The 16,992-nt window shown below is 37.6% G+C and overlaps 1 protein-coding gene across 4 annotated transcripts in view; it reads right to left on the reverse strand.

The window, feature by feature from the left end:
* Positions 1-16,992, reverse strand: part of si:ch211-191a24.3 (tensin-3) — a 44,474-nt gene that overhangs the window by 11,696 nt on the left and 15,786 nt on the right. For all 4 annotated transcript variants that reach the window (XM_053242195.1, XM_053242193.1, XM_053242192.1 and 1 more), the window contains 4 exons: positions 13,387-14,172; positions 9,618-9,727; positions 9,300-9,420; positions 6,774-6,854 (listed from right to left, as the gene is read on the reverse strand). In XM_053242195.1, coding sequence (XP_053098170.1) covers positions 6,774-6,854; positions 9,300-9,420; positions 9,618-9,727; positions 13,387-14,172 — 1,098 coding nt within the window. The remainder of the gene's footprint in view (positions 1-6,773; positions 6,855-9,299; positions 9,421-9,617; positions 9,728-13,386; positions 14,173-16,992) is intronic.

The raw sequence follows: 16,992 nt of genomic DNA on the forward strand, positions 1-16,992 counted from the left end.
ATATTCCCAAATTATTTGTAGTGCTATGAATCATTTTCATGATTAAACTCTTTCTTCCATAACGTCATCAGACCTAACGGAACATTCTGCATTTAACAAGGATAGCCATCATCTACTCCGTTACTTATAAAATGTTTCTAGTCATAAAGGATAACAGTAAAAATAAAGACTAATAATATCTAAAACAAATCAACACTGCTGCTATACTAAAGGACTGACCAATGAAACGTGTTTTGTAGGAGTATTATTCATGATTCCCTAAACTAATCTTTCACCATTCTTATGAAACAGATCATTCCTTAATCTAGGCACAAACTGAAATGAAATGACCAGGCATGTTTATACCCATGTACAGGCCCATAGCAAAATAAGTGTCAGCTGCTCCCCTTGCAATTACCCTTATGCAATTCACGCAGACTTAATGAGTCATATCTAGCTCATGTTGATTTCAATTCTCCTCCAGTAGCTCAGTAGTTATATCCCTGATCATTAAGCATAATAGTGTGGCTATAAGATCAGTGCAGTAATGCCAGTATGTCATTTTTTAACTTGTATGGATGAACACATGTTCTTCAAATACCACGTTGTCTTATAGGTAATAATGTGGTGCCATCGCTTTGTGTCTTCTTGCCCTTTCTTTGCCACTCTATGTCTAAAAAATCATTGCTGCCCATGTAGGTAGGTTGCTAGTAAATTGGAAATGTCAGACACATTTGCCTCAGATTGCTCACCATGTTCTCTTCCAGGCAAATAAAATTAGAGCTTCCTGAGTAAAATGGTTCCTGAATGAATTGCCAGGACTCCATTCCATCCAGAACAAGGAACCACTCTCTGACTTTAAATGACTGTTCTGATTTTATATGAATAACCACAAATAATTGAGAAAAAATGGACAAGCCTATAAAACCATACCTTCCAACAGAATATAATACGCCTAATGCGTTAGCTTTAGCTGTAACTGCTGCAGTCTGCATGGTTTAATATACATGGGCATCTCATTCTTTGGCAAATTCTTAGGAGCACTAGGCTGTGCTCTTAAGAATTCTTCTAAATGCCAGTTTAAAATGGCGCATGTTCAGAACCAAGGCATTATTTCACCAAAAGGAGGCAGGCTGAAAAGCAGCCTCGTTGGGTTGATTAAAAGAAAGCACATTAAGAGAAATGGCTAAGAGTCTGTTTGGTGTAAGCCATGTGTTTTTGCACTTTCTCTTTGACCCTGTCTGTGATTCAAAGGCAATGTGTGGAAAACACTGACCTCATTTCTGTATCTCACTGCCTAGCAGGGGTAGTAATAAAAAGAACAAAGCTTTACATAATGTATATTAAACACACAGCCTTAGGATCCACCGATTCTCATGATATTGGATGAAACTGGACATTCAGTTGTAAATTACTTGTGATTTGTTGCTTCTGTCTGGTTAAGCACCATCTAAGCTTGAAAGCAACAAGTGTTCCAAGTGCTTCTGGGATACTTGAGGACTCCTACACTCCTTTTCACAGAGACATACATAAACCCAGGCTTTCCAGTAGTAAAAGAAAGATCTATAGAGAACATTCTAGCATAGTCAACAGCCAGAGGAGTAGATACAAGAGATCAGCACACACTTCAGTGCCTAATGCTAGGAGTCCACCTATTTTATGATTTCAGTGTCTTGTGTGCTTACATACAGCAGCTGCCCAGCAAAACCTCATTCTCTCTCTTTCTCTTCAGGCAACACAATTTTATCCAAGGGAATGTTCTGTACCACAGACAGCCACAAAAAGACAGGGGTAGAAAAATAAAACTGAATATTTTCCACAAAAATGCATTGGTGTGAAAATGTGTCTGTGTGAGACACGTGAGGAATTCCAAAGACCTTTAAATCATGGACAGACTTAAAAAAAAATAAATAAATAAATAAAAAACACACACACACACACACACACACATTGATACACTGCAAAAAATGGTATCTTAGCAAGTGAAGTTTAAACATATTTATTAATTTCAAGCTTGAATTTGTCTGTTTTATTTTAATTATTATTTTATTCTATTTTACTGGCATATGATTTTGCATTCATCCTAAAATCTGGAAATAAGCACACTTATCTGCCAATAGCTAATATTTAAGGCTTGAAACAAGCAAAAACATCTAGAAACAGGATTAATAGTTTTGTACTTGTTTAAAACAATCTACAAAGGAGTAACATTAGCTGAATTTGCCTATATTCAAGATATTTTAATCACTAAGATATCATTTTTTGCAGTGTGATGTTGAGGCATGGACAAGTAGCCAAATATGTTAATGTGCTTTAATGGTGTTTACAAGCTGCTCCTATCTGCACCAGATCTGGAGACTTATCTGGAGTTTGAGTTAAAGCCTCAAACACATTCTTCTCCAAAAGTGGAGGAATGGGCATAACAGGAAGAGTGTGCAAAAGAAACCAAAAAATAAATATAGAAACATAAAATCGTGCACAAAAATACACACAATATCTCCATAGTTACTACAGCAATGAAAGGGTTCAAAGTTTTTTCTGTACACAAGACATCAGAGAAGGGAGGTTATGAAGAGGCCGAGATCAGGACCGACAAAATAAATAGGGAGAGAAATCTGCATATGAACGCAGTGACATTCCAAAGCCTGTTTGTAAATACACACATTTCCTGGGGTTGGAATCTGCATGTTATCAGCGCATGAGATGTGAAGAGAGAGCAAAAGAAGAGCAAAGAAAGAAAAGACAAGAGCAGAGAAGAGATCTACTCTACTAGGATGAAGATCTTCTTACATTGCCTGCTGTCTGAGTAGACAATGCAAGCCTGCCAGAGACGGTTACAGCAAATGGCTAATCCATTAGCATACACACACACACACACACACACACACACACACACACACACACAGGTATTAAACAAAAGTAAGAACAAACTTTGAATACATACATGTATAGAAAGTACTTTTCACACATACCTAGAGAAGCGGTCATGATGAGGAAATCCTCATGGGAGACTCCTACACAGAAAAAAGCCGACTCCTGTGGTTATGTGTAAAGTCTCGCAGATGTCTGTCTCCCACTATCACTGAAAGTATGTCTCTGTCCCTAAAGTTCACTCTCTTTGTTCCCTCACTATGCTCTGCTTTCTGACACAAATAATAACAGCATGTTACACAGTTACTGTCTGTTCTCTCCAACTTTCCACTGTCCCTCTCTCTCTCTCTCACACACACACACACACACACACACTGTCTCTCTCTCTCACACACACACTCACGCTTTCTATTTGTCCGTGCCACGATTGAATGAAGTCATTGAGTTGGCCGAGATCTGCGAGCCTCCAGATGGAAAACTACTCCATCCTTTCTTCCTAGAGTAATGTGCCATTGAGTGACTGCTTTGAGGAGACACAGGGAGGGACAGAGGGAGGGAGAATGAGAAAGGGAGGGAGGGACGGACAGAGAGAGAGCAAGGGAAGGTCTGTGGAGGAGGAGGGTAGACGACTGCCCCCGCCTGGTGCGAGGCCGAGGAACAGAGAGAAGGGACACTTTAGGCTCATTAACATATGACTTCATGATGACTCTCAGGCTTTTCACTAAGCATCCTGCAGACCTTCACAATCTGTCCTGTCCAAGAACAAGGCCAGCACCACAGGTCAGAGGTTAGGATGTCCTCTTACCGGTGTCCATATGTTCGCTTTTTTTCTCAAGTGGCATGTGCAAGCACTCCAAACATTCTCTTTGTGTGTGTAACACGCACAGTCTCGTGTCCACTTCTCTACAGTGAGTAAAAGTACACTAGTAAAACATTCTTTCATTCTTAACCCTTCCTGGAATACATACTGCTTTTGTAAAATTTGAATTCCAGAAATCACGCATTACACAAAACTGATCACCTTGTTACTTAGTAGGGTTGCTATTTAGTGTTATTTATTTATTTTAAAAAAATATTTGATGCCAGTTGATATTCAGTAGTTGAGAAGTTATCTAGGCAAGGAAATACCAGGCTACACTATTGTCAGTATTCATCAGAAAAAATAGCACAATACATCAGTTACAAGTCTCAATAATTCAGCCTAGCAGAAGCTCTAATGATAGGTATTACTCTTCGCTATTTCACTATTTAAATAGCCAAAGGTAATAATAACTGCCATAAATCAACTGTATTTATACCATTCTTGAATCAGAAGGGATGCATACATTTTGTAGAGCAGCAGCTCTGACTGTACCATAAACGAGAGGTTTATCAATGAGCTAATTAATGAGTAATACGTTATTGTTCCTATTGTAAGAGCATAGTATGACAGACGCTCCACATAATCTAATGCTAATAATAAATGGATTAAAATCTGTTGTTGTTTAGCAAATTGAAACGTATAATCATCAACATGGTGAAGCTTTCTGTTAGGAGACGTTGATGTAATGTTTATGAAAGTAGTCTTGAGTGTCAGTGCTTTCTTACAGTCAGTAAGTTTCCTAACATGGAAAAGTCTTCAGGACAGAGGGTTTTGTGTTTTCTGGTTTTTCAGTCACATGGCAATTTAAAAAAAAAAAGTGAGATAAAAAAGCTAGGCTGATGAGGGAACGACCAGTTTATAGCTACTATAACGTAAGCGATAACAGGAACGTGTTTTACGGATGTTCCACAACATTAAACGTAATTATAAACAGTTAAAAAGAATGGGTCATACTTTAAGAAATTAAAAGTTTGCTGTGGTAGAATAAAGCACTTCATTGTGTTCTGTTATATGTAGATAATCTACTTTTGGGGCTGAATATCTGTGTATAACATCTCGGTTCATCATGTGTTATTCCTTACATAAACAATGAGCAAGTTCTCAATGACTGACCATTTAACTCTCAATAAACCTTTAAAACAACGTTGTTAATAAATGGAACCCAGTGTGTGTCATTGGTGATGTTACAGCATTTATTACAGTTGTTAGATTAGTGTAAGTTGTTTATTTAGTTAGTTAGAATTTAGTTAGTGTGGTTGTAAGCTTAACTGGAGGGTCACTGGAACTGAATGGGTTAAAACGTAAGCCAGTCACACTAATTTGTTTCTTGGGATGCTGTTCCTGTACTGCAATTTTTATATATAGAAATAGAAAAAAAGAGCTGTTTATATGATGCAAAATGTTTAGAATATTTTAACACACTGCTGTGCACGTGAAAAAGTGCTGGAAAAAAAAAAGTTCCAGTAAATGAACAGAACAGTGCAATCCTGTGTTTAATATTTGAACTCAGTTCTGAATATTATTGACTATTTGAGTTGAATAATGAGCATAAAGTAAATTGGTGCTTCAAACATAAAAGAGTATTTGTATTTGGAATATTTTGAAACTAGAAATGTTTTTGAACCAACAAGTGAATCCATACAAACACAGAATTGAGGTTTACGCTGCTTTACGTATGCTAATAATTACAAGCAACTATCCAAACCAGAGCAATGTTTCATATTGCTTGAATCTGGTATTGCTTGGATGAACGTGCAGGGGGTTAGTACAGCTCCCCAGATGGTACAAAGCTGTTACTACAAGCACAAACGTGCTGTTTATTTAGATTCATTATACGTTTGTGAAGAAATGGAAAAAGGGATGAGCTACTGCACTCAGTGACTCTCTCTTTCTCTCTCTCCTTAAGTAACTCAGTAAATATTTAGATTCTTCCTTTAGTGGCTATTTGGTTTTTAAGCAATCTACTATTTTTCACATGGTTATTTTTAAAATAAAACATGGAGAGTTATTAAGGAACCACATATAATTTGGTTATATAAACCTCATCAGGAAATTATAATGCACAACTCTGGAACCTCAGAGGTTCCTCCCTTTTCTTGTTTGTTTGTGTTTTGTGTAATGGAGCCACTTCATATTTCTCAGTTTAATTTACACAGTATAGTTGATGTAGTAAAAAGATTAAGTGCAGTACAAAGTTTCCAGAGAAACACCATGTTACAGATAACAGTCTTGTCAGTTGTGCAAGCAAAGTGCTTCTGATATATATTTAAATCTATTATTTGGCAGATGTTCATATCCAAGAAGGCTCATAATTCTACTAAGGGAGTAATAGAGTGTTTGGTAACCTAAAATAAATACTTCAAAACCTAAACAATACAATAATACTCCAATAATTTGGCATCATTTGCAAAAGTGGGCAGAGAGATATTTTAATATCTCTATTTATACAGTTTTCAATCCACAGCCTTACAGAGATATGTACATCCTTAAAAAAAAAAATCCCAGTTGAGGCACAGGATGTCCATTTCCTGGCTCACAAGGCCACTTCCTGTAGCAGAAGGAGCTATTTTAGCAGCTACACACATTTAATTGAGGAAGCTGATTTTGGGGAGTTTGGGGAATACTTCTCTAAAATGCACACAAAAGCATTTGGTTGATACTTTGTTTTCATTATCTTACTCTTGCACGTCAAGCAAGCATGTATGGCTGCACGCACACACACACACACACACACACACACACACACACACATAGTCATAAACTGTGTGTGTGTAGTGTAGTGGGCTCTGTGCCAGTAACCCTGAATGATACTACAGGGCAACTTAGTGCAGGGAGTCTCAAAGGAAATCAGACCAGCTGCATGAGTTACTGTAATGAAGTTTGTGCAAAATAGCTCATAAAGAACAGTCATTTAGGATTTTTGAGATAAAAACACAAGAAGTGGTACAGTTTTGAGGTTCTTCAAACAGAGTTGAGTCCATTAATTACTATGAGCTATGATCAGATACTACAATGCATTATTTGTTTCCTGTATAAGAGCAGACAGGTGAGTTGCGTTTACCTTGCTGTGTCCTTGAGAGCAGGTGCTGTGGGCCAGGCTGAGAGCTGAGACTCACGTGGGAAAAGTCATACACACTCTTCACTGGTTACATAGAGGACAGAAACAAAATAAGCACTTATTAATTCACTCACAGGTTGTAGCTGGTTTAGAACAAGTAGCATATGCAAGCCATATTTCATGCATTTATGCTTTTTTTTATAATATACTTTAATATGTATCATTACATTTGACCTGATTACATGGCTACATACATATTTGTCATGTGTTATCTAAACTAATCATTTTTGCAGCCTCTGTATTTATTTCGAAGTGACTCTATTGAGTAGACTGTTTTAGAGACTATAATAGAAAATAAACTTTCTGATAAAGGGTGACTGTCATAAATCAGTGAATCTCAAGAACAAGCTTAGGGTTATTGATGAAGGAATGTGAGGTCATCAGACCATTCAGTCTGGCTGTCATATCTACTGAATCAAATAACTGATGATAAACATATATCTAATAAATGCAACATTGTGGAATTATTTTATTAGCATGGTGAGATCATGGTTTTGAATACAGCCTGTGCACATTGGATTGGCTGGCACAGTCATTTTATTTTATGCCAAACTTACAAGAAAAAAAACACTGTTGTCAAGGTGGAAAAAAGAATCATTGACAAAATGGAAACATTCATTTAGTAGGAGGGGGTCTGGTGTGTGTTTGTCAGTGTGTATTTGTCTGTGTGTAGCAGTGAACTGGCCACACACTAACAAACAAGCTTTTCAAAAAATGTCAAGTTGTCATTCCAAAAAAAAAAAAAAAAAAACAAGAATTTTTGTTACCAACTGAATGTTTCAATTGCTAAATTAACAAATGTAGCTGGAGTGTGTGTGTGTGTGCGTGTGTGTGTGTGTGTGTGTGTGTGTGTAGTGAAGAGCTGGCCAAAAGAAGCAGCAAGCTGCAAAGCATTTCTTTCATTTGATTTTTTTCACATTTGCGTTTTACACTTCATGTCCAACAACAACAACAACAACAACAACAACAAAAGCCCCCATACACAATCTCAGCCTGGTTCTGCTGGGTTCTCTGACAGGCATACGGCCAACACTGTAACAATGAACAATGTAGATACTGACTGCAGTTTAGATGAACGCATGGATGCAAGTTATGCACATAAATGGAAAAACAACTCACACCAGGGGCAGAAGGTGTAAATGGGCTAGCAAGGCTAAGCTACTTGTCTTTCAAAGATAAAAAAACATCAATATAATCTAATTAATATATGTATAATTTTTGGCATAAAAACATTGTCTTAAAGCGGTTTATTTTGCACTTTTGCATATTTTGAAAATAACTGCATTACCCTGCCACGTTAGCACGTGATTTGCAAGCCCATTTGTGTTTGGAGAGAAGAGGAGAAGTTTCTTGAGCCCGTTAAGTCTAATCATATGTTGTGAAAAACACAAACATTAAGCATTAATGTTTTAAAATGATTTATTACATATTGATCTTATTCAAATAGCATAGTGGGAGGAGTTAGCTTGGTTAATTTATGTTGGTGCAGAACGTCACATACAGAGCATTCAAGTGAAAGTTTGCTATGTCGCTATGCAACATGTGCTTATGCCAGAACATTGATATTCATCATATATAAGGTACATGCAAACGTTTTTATTCTAAGAGACTGGGATGAACAAAACATTTAAAAAAAAAAACCCTTGGTGTACCAGATATAAGTGCTGTGACAACCAACCCCACCCTATTCAGCACATTTTTGTGTGATTTTTTAAGAAAAGGATCTATAGATTGAAAATGTGAAATATATAGATGATCTGTTGACTTTCTGTAGTGTCTGAAGTGGGCTATCCAAATAAAGCATTAAACTATTTCACCAACTATTTCCATAAAAATACAGAACCTCAGTAGGCATGGTTTCTAAAAATCTGACAGCATATCTATAAGCAATAGGAACAATATTGGAGGATTTTTTTAGGTTTATACAAGTGAGTCAGTTAAGTGTTTGCATACCTACTATTTATTTTGTAACCCTAACACTGGACAGTGGTAATGGTAGTAAATATAACTACGCTGTAGATATTTTAGAACTAATAGACACTCACTGACAAACTGAATATTACTTTTAAATACTTTTATTACTTCTGAATTAAGATGCCAAGAGCAACACCTCAGTCACACAATTAATAATTCATCCATTTTTGTACTGCTTATCCTACACATGGTGACTTATCCCAGAAGGCTTGGGGCACAAGGCGGGTTGGACGGGGTGCCAACCCATTGCAGAGCACAATCACACACACACTCACACACTATGGACAATTTAGAGATGCCAATCAGCCTACAAAGCATGTCTTTGGACAGGGGGAGGAAACCGGAGTTCCAGGAGGAAACCCCCGAAGCACAGGGAGAACATTATATTATTATCAGGACATCAAGTTTTATTCATGATGAGTAAAGAATATATATTTATCTGAATCATATCTCTTGACTCTCCAACAGTAACATAAACAATCTTCTAGGACTTACTGTAAGGTGTAGGAGGTGTCACAGGAAATGCAGGTGTCAGTGGAGATTGGTTCAGATCCACCCATAACAGACTGTCATTCTCAGGACTGAATTCCCCATATTCCACTGTGTCACTACCATACTGACACACACACGCGCACACACACACACACACACACACACACACACACAGCAGGCCAGATGTTTATTCTACATGGAGGTGGAATTAGTCATAATGAATGACAAATATACTCTGGTTACAAAGGGGGCACTGTATGTGTACATGACATGATGTGTGTGTGTGTGTGTGTGTGTGTGTGTGTGTGTGTGTGTGTGTACCTCCAATGATTTGCAGACAGCAGGCTTTGATAACGGCTGTAAAAAATCACCATCACTGCACCTGGATGCAGGATCATTAGTGGCATTAGTAATCAGCTTATTTCTCCAGCCTGAGAAAGAGAGAGAAAGAAAATAGAGTTTAATAGCAATTCCATGAATTCCAGAGTCACTGTGTAAGAAATACAGTATTCCAGGGATTAAAGTGAAAACTTTCCACAGTCATTATAATATGTTGGGATTGGTCCTTGCCTCATAGTTTTTGTTAGGGGTGCGGCCTGAACAAGGATATAATAATATCAATTTTACTGTGTAGAACAGATTTGACCAGCGACAACACCTCTTTTTTTTTTCTTTTGCCAAGTTTCAGTATTATACCTGAAATGTTCAGTTGTGATCAGTTGTAACTTGTTGAGAAGGAGAGGGTGCAAGCAGAGCAACATGGATGCAGATTGTTTGCCTGTACAACTGAGAAAAATACATCTATTGGCAGTTGTTCTGCCCGAGGAGTTGGCTCTCTAAACAACTTATTTATTACACTCTTTCAAACTGACTAAAAAATATTCCAATGTTAGCAAATCGACAAGATATCCAGCATTGCAGTGCGCTCAGAGACATATTCAGACCCTGCTGAGCAAGCTTGCTATCCTTACACGTGCTTCAAATTGGGTCATAATTTTTCTTAATATACTCCATGAAGTTACTTTTCTTGCATTTTCAGCTTTCACTAGCTGTTCACAGAATCCAGTGCGATTTAACTTATTACAGTCCACTACCTGACTCCAAACCAAAAATATGAAACACATTTCATATACACTGACTCTGCCTGGCTCACTTTCAGACTCCCTTTATCAAAAGGGAAGATAAATTAGGTCTGAACAGAACAAACTCAGCTATTTTTGATGTAAAACTCCTCTGTAACCTCTGTGTTAATGACCTGGGTTTGGCCCTCTCTGTTTTGGGCTGACCTCAGCACAGCAAATGTTTGCAACTTTGCTACATAATCCATTAGAGACTATTTCAATTGCATGAAATGGTAGCTGTGAATCTTCTTCGTCATAAAAATCTTAAGCTGGACATGGCTTCTGACAACATCTAACAGTAAGAATTACAGTGAAGTGGACCATAATCACAATATTATTAATAACAGTTTTCTGACAGTTGAACATTGATTTTAGATCCTTCAGTGAATGCGACATACAGTATCTCATACCTCTGTAAAACAAAGAGACGTTTTAAGTTTTCAAATGCATTCCTAAGCTCTTATGCAATACATCTGCAAACAGAGACACACACAACAGGACGTACTCCAGAGTTACTGTATAAACATCCTTTCTATTTCTTTCTACAGAGGGGTCATTGCACCGTTTCACTCAAAGCCCTGTTTAGGAATGACCAAGGACACACATCGAGCACGTGAGTAAGGAATTACAGTACCTAATGACACCTAGATTACCTGAATGGTCAGGTTAGATAAAACATTCTGAATAGGAAGTTCTGGTTTTGGATAGATATGTTCCAATAAATTACTAAGCAAATTGAGAGAGTTTGTAGATAAAACTCGTTATTTATGGCTCTGGGAGTATAACAGCTGCCACCAAAGGAGTAAAGGAGGAAATTCAAGAAGCACATACTCATAAACTAACCATCACATAAAGCAATACGGCTCAAAGTGCAAAGGTACACCTGGAACACAGTCTGCATTGCTGAAATCAGATTTGTCTTTCATGCCAGGTTATTAAAAAAAACATATAATCAGTCCCTGCTGCCTTGAAAACATACAAGTTTCCTAATTACAATAATTGAATATGTTTACATGGCATTTAATATCAAACCTATCTGAAAAGATGTAAGCACATAACCAGAGGCCAATATCACATTTACTGGTTTATCATATCATAGAAATTTTCCATACCAAATTCCAAGGACTTAGCAGCATCATGATCACAAGATGTTGAATATAAATGGACAGATTTTGCATTTTTCTCAGCATTTATGACGAGAGTCGATTTTAATGTCATTGTGCCAGGTTTTAAGAAAGAACTTGGTGAAAGTCATAGTTAAACAGCACAGTTGCTCTACCCCTAGATGTTTACACACCCAAACGCACGTATTATGCACACACACACACACACACACACACACACACACACACACACACACACACTAAGGATTGCCCACGGCAATACACTCCAGTGTGAAGGAGTTTATTTTCTTTAGCTGTACCTGTTCAGGGTTCTACATAGAGGTCCATTGTACATTTGTGTGCGAGCGTAAATCCACTCAAGCCAACATAAGCTTTCCAAGTTACGAAAACACATAGTGAGTCAACGGTCTTTCAATTTTTTTTCAATCTTTCTTACACAGTGGGCAAAGTCAAATATCTTTTTTTTTTTTGAAGGCCTACAGTCATGTGGTCTATATTCACTGTTTCCGTTGTTCCAAAGTAAACCAGAGGTTCTCATTAAAATGTGTTTATGTTTAAAATGTCCTGAAGACAGCAGGTCCAGTCTGAAGTTCAGTTTAAAAATATGATTAAAAAAAAATCATATTGCATGTTAACAGTCAGGGATCAATAATTCTGTAACGTACTATAGCAATGAATCATTTTTGACATTATTGTTAAATATATCATTTTGAGTTTTTATTTGAAATTAAGTTTAGCTTTAGTTACTTTTAAGTTTGCTTTTGATTCTTTTTTCTTCTTTTTTTTTTAGCAACTTTAGTTTTCCTGATGAATTTAAAATTGAATTTGGATCTGCTGTATATGTTCAGGTCATTTTCAATGATTCATTTTATTTAGTTGTAGTTTTATTCAAATTCAGCATATTACTTTAATTTTACCTCGCAAATGTTTTTGCCATTTTAGTTTCTGCTTTTGCTGACCCTGGTTTAAACTAGTCCATTGGCCTCAGCCCTTTTGTGTGAGTAGGTCATGGTATTGGTTTCAATTCGACTGTAGTGCTCAAAACTAGCCCAGCTGTTTGTCAGGTGATGTGGTGTGTTCTGTCTGCTTCAAATGACTGTTTGTACATGTCTTTGCCCTCATATGTGTAGCAGCCTGGGAAAACCCTTCACATGGTGACATTTTGACATTTTCTACTCTACATAATTCTGAAATATACAGGCCTTCCTGAACTGAAAGATTTTTCTCTTGTGCATGTATCTTAACTGCAAGTAAGGTTCATTTTAAGTCTGACTAAAAGTGAAAAGGGAGAAAATTACACTTAATGATTCCCGTCGGACTGCAGCGCAGAAGCATTGCTAACATTTTAAGAGCCAATGTCTGGTTACAAACTGAAATGATTCGACTTATGTCCAGTTTGCTACAGCATACTGCTATCCAACAGCATGATCAAAGCCAGGCATTCAATTTGTGAGGAAATCACACCGAGCTAGGAAGATTATAGACATCTTTAAATAGAAGAACTGTTTTTACCATCACAACAGTTAAACTCTCATGGCATTTGTAAAACATTTGTTGGCTCCTAACACAACACGATCTTTGCGACAACACAGTCATCTTTTTATCATTTATCATCTTTTTTGGCAGAATTCAGCCACATCGCTATCTGAGAACAGTACTGTTACACTCAGAGGCACAGGCAGTTACAATTATAAAAATATGTGCCTCAAATAAAATATTGCTGTGCCTCTTTACATTAAGTAAACATCTTTATCTTTGAGTGGCTATGCAGAGGAGATGCAGGGCAATTTTCGATTTATATAGTAATTAGTTTATAATTCTTCCATGTTACTGGGGAACTCTTACCTGATTGGCTGGATTTTGCTTGGCCAACTAAGGGTCCAACTCCATTAGTGCGCACAGAGGTTGAGCAGATCATGTGACCCCTAGCCAGTGTGGGTACAGGTTCAAATTCTGGGTCCAGGTCTAGGATCAATTGGTTCAGCTGCTCAATTGATTGGTCAATATCCAAGGCGAGGGAAGCGAATTCGTCATCCTTGTCTGCCGCTGGTTCCGCCTCCAGAGAGTCATTTTTAATCCCTGATTCCACCTTCTGTTCCAGTCTATCTGGCATGGTGTACATGTAAGAATCAGCAGAGACTAGCTGTTGCTGCTTCACCCATATGTGTGTCTGATCACTGCTAGGCGATGTGCGAGTGTGAGTCCGTGTGTCATCCGGGTGCACCCCATCTCCAGCATCTTCTGACTGGGCCGAGTACTCATGTCTACTCAAAACAGGAAGTTTAAGGCCTGTTTCTTTAGAGTCTGACACTATAGCAGAAGATGTTTGCTCATCCTCATCATCTAGGATATGGGTTTCTCGTTGCGCACTCATGATTTTACCATTCATGTGAAAAGCAGGGTCTATATGATGAAAAATTTCCCCTGTTGTTCTCTCATCTCTGTCACTTGTGACTGCAATTTCAGAGGTTAGGACATGCACACGAGGCTGCTCTCCTGCCATGCTGCCCCTAAGAGTGGCTTTCTGGACTTGGCTCTGGAGCCCAGTGCCTGCTGCTCCGGTCCACAGCGAGTTAGTGGAGAGCCCAGAATCACTGCTTACGGAGGACAGTGTGCTTTCAGTCAGCTGAGCTGGGGGTCAAATACACAGAGAATAAAAAGAATTATTTTAAAATATAGCCTATATAGGGTCTGCGTGCAAGGCTACATGGCCTATATAAATAACAACAGAATAATGTTTTTTTTTTTTACATTAGATGTCATAGCTCTGTTTTTAAGGACCATATCAGTAATATAGAGATTATATTAAAATCGTATTAACACTTGCCTAAATATAAAAGAAAAAAATATTTTAGACAGGGTCACATGTCAATCTCTTATTGGCACTCATACCTGCCACCAGGAAACTCCCCAAACATGTGCAAGGGTTTGTGTGTCTGTTTCCGTCTATATTGTTTATATTGCTAATAATTAATAAGAATATATCCTGGATAATTTAAAATTAAATTCTTTGGGATAAAATGTAAAGAAATCACCTAATTTCATATGGGCCTGGTTTGTGCTTGATTGTAAATATCTTATTTTCATTCTTCTGAAATTTTATTTCTATGATTTATGTTTCCATTTATAATAGTTACTTTTATAACTATACACCATTTAAAAACATTTTCTTGACACTCATATTCCACAGGTACAGTACAGTGTACAGGTGTGTTCAAAACCAATCATACCAGAATCCTCTGCTGACATACACTTCCACCTTTACGATGCTGTGTGTCAGATCTGACAGTCTAGACACACAATGTCAACACACTGACAAAGGATTATTAACATGTCATGACACACACACACACACACACCTGACAAGCTTTGTCTAGATTTACTTTTGTCTGACCATCATACTATGTTCCAGCACATCATTCACGCAGCAGCAGCTGAACACTGAACAGACCTGATAATGTGTGTCATCTCTCTTTCTCTCTCTCTCTCTCTCTCTCACACACACACACACACACATACATACACACACACAGTTACAACTCACGCTCCCCAAACAAAAGAGGGACACACATGTTGCAAGAAAATTTAGGGTTTTATACAAAATTATACAATCAATATCATAAAGCAGACGTATAAAATAGATGCATGCTAAATAATCAACATGATAAAACAAAGAACGAAGGAAAGTAATGAGAAAAAGCAAGCAAAAGAAGGAAGAGAAAGCCAGAGAAAGAAGAGGCATGCATTGTTTTTTTAAAGATCTGGAGAACTCCCAGGTCCAGGTGATACTTCTGACAGATAATAACACGTCCTCTTCCAATTTCCTATAATGAGACAGACATACACAAACTCCAACACCAAAACATGTCTAGGGGGTCATCATATGCACACACACACACACACACACACACACACACACACAGATTGCAGTCAGGTAACATGTCTTGCATGAAACCACCAGCATCTGTACAAACCCAAACATGTACTCACCTAGTTTCACTCTTTCTCAAAAGCTCACATCACTTTTTCCTATCACACATGTCTGGGGTTAAAAAGCAACCCCCAACATCTCCACTCCTAATCCCAGTGAGAGACTACCTACACACTGCTCTCTCATGGCATTCCAAACTCAGCAGTTAATCAATCTCTTCCATATGTCGGGATACACCACACATTCCAGGGTGTACATTCTGCCACTAGGAATCAACATAGTTGACCCTAAGTCTCATAGACCCTAAGTCTAACAGATTCTAATCTATGTCTGATTACAGTTTTTGCTTCTTAGGTGATGATTTTTTTATGGAGGATAATTTGATTCGCTGAAATTTGTTGATGTATAGAATGGATAAAAAGCTGGAGGGATGAGACATCACTTAGTTCTTTCCTTTCAATTTAATCATGATACAATCTCAAGTTTAAAAATCACAATGTTGCCATGGCTACACCAAGGACGGAAAATGCCTCGAAACTAATTCGTTGGCTTCTAACTTTGTAAAAGTGTGCCTCCACTTAAATACATAATGAAGTTCTGTGACCACATAAAATTAGACAAGGGTGTTCTCTGAACTGAGTTCCTCCTATTTTATTCTCTAATCTCTGGATCATGTTAGGATTTCACCCTAGTGCCTCTTAATTCAGTCAGTATGAGGCGCTTTGTCTGGTGTGTGTTTCTGTCCATGTGTTCCTCAAAGCAGATGGACAGAGATGATTTTGGAAGCAAAGATATTAGTGTAGAAGATATTAGTGCAGTTCAAGATAAACATGCACACACACACACACACAAACATACATAACAGCAACAAAACACATGCATATACACATCAGTAAACTAGCAAATCACCAGAAAACAGTCTCAACAGATGGAAATCCAAATACCAGGGATGCGTGATAAACCACAGCTGGCTAGTGACACACTCACACACACACACACACACACACAAACACACACACACACACACACACAACTCAACAATCCACTCTTCATGAGGTCATCTTTCACAGGACTTATGGTCATACCAAAAGGCTTTTGTCATATAAAAGTATCCAAGCGACTACACTAACACTCATACATCTCGAACATAATACTTCTTTTGAGTAGTTACACCTAAAAAAAAAAACCACTATATTGCAATCTACATAGGCTGGATTACAATTATCTGCAGAGACCTCTCATCCTTTTCACTGCACTAAATTTCTTCATAAATTACCCCACATTAGATTATCCAAAGGCCAAATTACCCAAAGTACAAAGCGTCACTCTTATTGCATTACTATGTAAGCACTGTAAATCATTCCTGCTTGATTGATGTTCCATTAAAATACTGAAAAAGCCACATGCATTAGACAATCACATGGACAATTAATTGCAAAATCAAATCCCATAGACCTCATAGAACATACTACAATGCACCTATCATTCAATACATGATTGCACACATATAAATACACGAA

This window comes from Pangasianodon hypophthalmus, chromosome 19 (genome assembly GCF_027358585.1).
Source record: "Pangasianodon hypophthalmus isolate fPanHyp1 chromosome 19, fPanHyp1.pri, whole genome shotgun sequence".
Classification (NCBI taxonomy): Eukaryota; Metazoa; Chordata; class Actinopteri; order Siluriformes; family Pangasiidae; genus Pangasianodon; species Pangasianodon hypophthalmus.